The 6,314-nt window shown below is 51.6% G+C and overlaps 2 protein-coding genes across 2 annotated transcripts in view; both read left to right on the plus strand.

Moving 5' to 3' along the window:
- Positions 1-3,209: 3,209 nt before the first annotated feature.
- On the plus strand, positions 3,210-3,581 carry LOC106814122 (ankyrin repeat and SOCS box protein 1-like; the record flags this gene model as incomplete). Its single annotated transcript, XM_014818409.1, has 1 exon — positions 3,210-3,581. A coding segment is annotated over exon 1 (372 nt), but the record flags the coding sequence as incomplete, so codon positions are not given.
- A 109-nt stretch (positions 3,582-3,690) lies between these two features.
- LOC106814123 (serine/threonine-protein phosphatase 6 regulatory ankyrin repeat subunit C-like) overlaps positions 3,691-6,314 on the plus strand; it is a 14,316-nt gene continuing 11,692 nt past the window's right edge. Inside the window, exon 1 of the mRNA XM_014818410.1 lies at positions 3,691-4,283. Within this exon, the coding sequence (XP_014673896.1) occupies positions 3,711-4,283 (573 nt within the window). The 5' untranslated portion in view covers positions 3,691-3,710. The remainder of the gene's footprint in view (positions 4,284-6,314) is intronic.

The following is a 6,314-nucleotide window of genomic DNA, read 5'->3' on the forward strand; positions in this document are numbered from 1 at the left end:
ATTTCATTCCAAATTCAGTTTTATTCCGAATTCGTTTTTATTTCAAATTCATTTCATTCCAAATTCATTTTCATTTCAAATTCATTTTCATTGCAAATACATTTTTATTCGAAATTCGTTTTCATTCGAAATTCGTTTGCAAGAACAAATCGCGGCTGCGAAAACAAATCGCGGGGCAGCCGAGATGGCTATACGGATATAGATATCTATGGCTACGGATACCCATCTGTGAAACATAATGTAATGAGCTATACCACATATTGGTCGTGTGCGTATGTATCATGCGTGTGCGTGTGCGCGCGCGTATGTGTGTGTCTGCGCGCCATATGGCTATGCGTGTGCGTGCGCACGCGTATGTGCGCGTGTGTGTGTGTGCGCGCCGTGTGCCTATGCGTGTGCGTGCGCGCGCGTATATGTGGTCGTGTTCGTGTGCGTGTGCGTGTGCGTGTGCGTGTGCGCGCGTGTGTGTGCTCGCTGTATGCCTATGCGTGTGCGTGCGCGCGCGTATGTGTGCGTGTGTACGCGCCGTGTGCGTATGCGTGTGCGCGTGTGCACGCGTATGTTTGCGTGTGCGCGCGCGCGTGTGCTCGCCGTATGCCTATGCGTGTGCGTGCGCGCGCGAATGTGTGCGTGTGCGTGTGTGCGCGCCGTGTGCCTATGCGTGTACGCGTGTGTGTTTGCGCGCCGTATGCCTATGCGTGTGCGTGTGCGCGCGTATGTGTGCGTGCGTGTGTCTGCGCGCCGTATGCCTATGCGTGCGCGCGCGTATGTGTGCGTGTGTGCCCATGCGTGTGCGCGTGTGCACGCGTGTGTGTGCGTGTGTTTGCGCGCCGTATGCCTATGCGTGTGCGTGTGCGCGCGTATGTGTGCGTGTGTGTGTCTGCGCGCCGTATGCCTATGCGTGTGCGCGCGTATGTGTACGTGTGTGCGCGCCGTGTGCCCATGCGTGTGCGCGTGTGCACGTGTGCACGCGTGTGTGTACGTGTGTACGTGTGTCTGCGCGCCGTATGCCTATACGTGTGCGTGCGCGCGCGCGTATCTGTGCGTGTGCGTGTGTGCGCGCCGTGTCTATGCGTGTGCGTGTGCGTGCGCGCGCGTATGTGTGCGTGTGCGTGCGTGTGCCTTCGCGTGTGTGTGCGCCGTGTGCCTATGCGTGTGCGCGTGTGCACGCGTGTGTGTGGCTGTGTTCGTGTGCGTCTGCGTGTGCGTGCGTACGTGCGTGTGCGCGCGCCGTGTGCCTATGCGTGTGCGTGTGCGTGTGAGTCTGTGTGTGCGTGCGCTGTGCGTGTGCGTGTGCGTGCGCGCGTACGTGCGTGTGTGCGCGCCGTGTGCCTATGCGTGTGCGTGCGCGCGTGCGTACGTGCATGTGCGTATGTATATGATATATCCGTGTAGTAATGCGCTTGGTTGCTATATTGCCAACATGACAACATGAGGACGCGATAACCACAGCATACGTGAGCTCTAGACTGGTCCCCACCGCCAGCGCCACGTAGAAGCTCGCTATGCTACACGGCACGATGGCACGAGAGCAGTGGGTCCGCGAACCAGTCTAACGTCAGCTCAAGCGCAATGTGATACTGATACTTTCGTGGAGCGATAAGGCGAAACAGAAACACCCCGAAAATCAGAAACATAAACAGAAACAGAAACAGAAACGCGGCCACGTATGAATTATTTCTGCGCGCGGTTAGATCGCCCATAGATGTGTTTGAATATCTATGGATCGCCGGCCGTAACAGCTGCACAACGGAGTTCCCTGTTACCAACCTATAACGACGACCGATATATCAAGCGGAACACGATAACGAAGCGGAGTTATTATTAGTCCATCTCTGTGACAATGATTCCAGTTCAACCAGACTTAGTACGTTTGTCATCCGGATTATCACGGGATGTTTTCGTCATAGTTTGGTATAGCTATAGGACTTCATGGTCGAGTGTGGAATCTGCTGTGCATATACCAGTCCTGCACAAGCTTCGAAAAGCCATTCCTGACACAGCGTGTGAAGTTACAAGGTGTTGACAGCCATATCACCAAATGTGCCTGTCTGCATGAGGTAAATCCATATATGCATGTATATACTGGTTTGATTTATTTTGGTTCGATTTGGTTTAACATGTGATCGACCTGAAGGTTCTGATGAATTTGTATAGGAATATTGAGGAGCCGTAATTAACTTTAGTGTTTTTACCAGGGCTCGAATTAAGCTACGAAAAGGGCAAGGCAATTTTTTTAGGGCATGTGAGAAATCGCCTTGAATTTTCTCTAAAATGGAAGGGCACAGAGGCAATTTTAAAAGGCACCAATTAAGGCAAATCTCACAATTTGAGAAGGGCACAAAGGCACTTTTGTAAAATAAAGGAAAACTCATAACAAATTATTACATCAACATCGTCTTGCTTTTAATGTACAAAACACTATTCCCCCATGTAAGCTTACACGTACCGTAACACCGACCCCTGTACCCCCCTCTGCTAATGGAAGTACAGTAACAAGAAATTTTACATGCCCGCGCTATCAGGAGCGAATAATTATCCGATGCTGTTATTATTCCCTCCTGCGGCTATATCGGTTTTAAGCTCATCATTGCAACTACAGCACGCACGCGCACGTGTTATTTTGACTCGACTAAAAACGAAACTAGGGCAGTAGATTAAAGGGCACCGACGGCAATTACACAAAAGGGCAAGGCAGGTGACTGCCGTCGGTCGGGTTGGATTTTCAGGGGCAGTACGGCGATTGATATAGGGGCACCGACGTGCCGTCGGTTAATTCGAGCCCTGGTTTTTACTCATGAAACATCAAAACCTAATACTTCGGAACACAATGAATTTTGGTGGAAAATCTGCATTAGTCCTTCCCATGTATACGTACGTTAATTGCTCCTCTTGTAGATAAGTATTTAGTGTTAACTCTTGGCAAGATGTATATATAGCCTATAGCTAGGCTTAATTAAACTACTTACAGTTACAATTACCATTCCTGGTCGAACAGTGCAATGCATGGACAAAGTATAAAACATCTATATATATGCTTTGTAAATAACACATGCAGTAGCTACTATTGATATATACATTTTAAATGTTATTCATCACGATTTCTCATTTTATTGTGTGTTACTCTAATAGGCGCCGACGCCAACGCCGCGGACTCGTACGGACAGACCACCCTGTACCACGCGGCTCGCTTTAGCCGGCTGGACATCATGCGCCTGCTACTGGAGGCCGGCGCCGACGCCAACGTCGCCAAGAAGAAGAGCGGGGAGACGCCGCTCATGAAGGCGGTGAGGCAGGGCGCGGAGGCGGCGGTGCAGATGCTGCTCTCACACGGCGCCGACGCCAACGCCGCGGACTTGTACGGACAGAACTCCCTGTACCACGCGGTTTACTATGGCCAGCTGGACATCATGCGCCTGCTACTGGAGGGCGGCGCCGAAGCCAACGCCGCGGTCTCGCACGGAAGGAACTCCCTGTACCACGCGGCTCGCTCTGGCAGGCTGGACATCATGCGCCTGCTACTGGAGGCCTGTGTAGATCCAAACGTCGCCGAGACGCGGACCTTGAAGACGCCGCTGATGATGGCGGTGCCGGAGGGCGGGGAGGCGGCGGTGCGGATGCTGCTCTCACACGGCGCTGACCCCAACGCTGCGGACTCGTACGGACGGACCACCCTGTACCACGCGGCTTGCTATGGCAAGCTGGACATCATGCGCCTGCTACTGGAGGCCGGCGCCGACGCCAACGCCGCGGACTCGTACGGAGTGGCCTCCTTGCACATCGCGACTCGCTTTGGCCAGCTGGACATAATGCGCCTGCTACTGGAGGCCGGCGCGGATCCAAACGTCGCCAAGAAGAAGAGCGGGAAGACGCCGCTGATGATGGCGATGAGATACGGCAAGGACGCGGTGGTGCAGATGCTGCTCTCACACGGCGCCGACGCCAACGTCGCGGACTTGCAAGGACAGACCTCCCTGTACCACGCGGCTCGCTTTGGCCAGCTGGGCATAATGCGCCTGCTACTGGAGGCCGGCGCGGATCCAAACGCCGCGGACTCGTACCGACAGACCTCCCTGTACCGCGCGGCTTGCTTTGGCCGGCTGGACATCGTGTGCCTGCTACTGGAGTCCGGCGTCGACGCCAACGCCGCGGATTTGTACGGACGGACCTCCCTTTACCACGCGGCTTGCGATTGCCAGCTGGACATCATGTGCCTGCTACTGGAGGCCGGTGCAGATCCAAACGCCGCCGAGACGCAGACCGGGAAGACGCCGCTGATGAGGGCGGTGAGGGAGGGCGAGGAGGAGTTGGTGCGGATGCTGCTCTCACACGGCGCCGACGCCAACGCCGTGGACTGGCAAGGACAGACCTCCCTGTACCAAGCAGCTTGCGATGGCCAGCTGGACATCATGCGCCTGCTACTGGAGGCCGGTGCAGATCCAAACGCCGCCGAGACGCAGACCGGGAAAACGCCGCTGATGTGGGCGGTGACGGAGGGCGAGGAGGCGGCGGTGCGGATACTGCTCTCACACGGCGCCGACGCCAACGCCGTGGACTGGCAAGGAGTGACCTCCTTGCACATCGCGGTTTGCTACATGCAACTGGACATCGTGCGCCTGCTAGTGGAGGCCGACGCCGAGCCGGAAGAAAGGGGGCGTATCACCGAGTTGATCTACACCTGTAATCGACTTCGAACCGAGGTAAAACTACGGGCATACGTTGCGAATGATTGAGACCGAATTTTAGCAATTAATGTCCTAATGTAATAGATGGTAAAGGTAATCAGTAATAGTAATCGGTTAACAGTTAATAATAGATATGTTAAATAGTTTCACCGCATTACACTACTCCTGCAATCTACTCGGGACCGAGGAAAAATGTGGGCGTACGTTGTGAACGACGGAGACAATTTTAGCGATGTTCCAATGTATTTTTGTCTAGATAATAAAGGTAATCAGTAATAGTAATCGGTTAATAGTTAATAATTTAATAACAGTAATAGTTAGTAATCGGCAACAGTAATAAAGGTAGTAACGCACGTCTCCACAGCGGTCAGCGGATGGTCTGTAGTTTTAGAAGATGACAATGATTATATGGACGATATTCTAGAAATTGGAGATTATAAAACAGTAAAAAAATCGCTCAGTCATTCTCGAGATTAGCCACAAGTTCCATTCTCGCTTAACACTACTTATATTGACTAAAGAGAGGATTAAATATAGACAGCACATAAATATCAACACCCCTGGGCGCGGCCATCTTGAATCATGCTATCACTGCTACTGCTATGGTCGGGGAAAACAAGGAGGGTTTACGCGAAAGGCGATAAACGCGGTAAATAGAATATAATAATCGACGCGGTTATGTACTATTTGTCAGCATAATATATGAGGAGATTTGAATAGAATGAATAGTCTAAGTTGTCGAAGAGAGGAATATTTACTTAGAAACGAGTTGCATAGGATGATGCAACCATCGTACCAGGCACGGGTTGCGTAAGATGATGCAACAATCCGTACCAGCCACGGATTGAAAACGATTGCACCGGCGAACGAAACAACGGCACGTAGGGGGGCGTTGCCAGCTAGGTATATAAGACGCACCGAACCGAGCAGCGGGAGCGTTATTTTTCAGGTACAGGTAGAAAGAAGAAAAAGGAAGAGGGAGAAGAAGGAGAAGAAGAAGAAGAGAGAGAGAGAGTGAGGAAGCGTTGTAGAGAGAGGATAGAGGCACAGGTTTTTCAGGTAGGTGAAAACCGGAGACGAACGGGAGAGGGGAATAAAACGAGGACGGAGAAGACGGATTCCGGTAAGGTAGAGCCAGAAGCGACTACGAGGGAGACGCCCCTGGAGACTGCCTAGGTCTACGCGAGGAAAGGACGAACGTGAGAGGGGAAGACGAAACCGGCGACGCGTTAGTACTTCAATATTAATCTAGTGGTGATAGGATCTGCTGCATATACGAATGCAGAGGAATTATTTGTGAACTGGTAGGAATCAATAAAGCTATAACCGTACAGTTAACCGAATCTCACTATGTTCTGTTCAGCTGGTGCTACCTGTTATCCGCTAAGGGACATCACCGTCCTGCCTAATACAACGGCAGGAGCGAACACTGAATCCAAACAACTAGGACACGCGCTAACTGTATAACGCCTGTCGTACCGTAATCGGCTGCTCTAGGGCCACTACACTACTTAATTCTGTGGCGTACGTACAAAGTTGCAAGCCTGCATTTAAGAATATAATAAACTAATAATTTAATTTTATAATATTTTAATAACTGATGTAATAAAGCTAGTGGAATGTAACATT

This window comes from Priapulus caudatus, unplaced genomic scaffold, assembly GCF_000485595.1.
Source record: "Priapulus caudatus unplaced genomic scaffold, Priapulus_caudatus-5.0.1 Scaffold874, whole genome shotgun sequence".
NCBI classification, from domain to species: domain Eukaryota; kingdom Metazoa; phylum Priapulida; class Priapulimorpha; order Priapulimorphida; family Priapulidae; genus Priapulus; species Priapulus caudatus.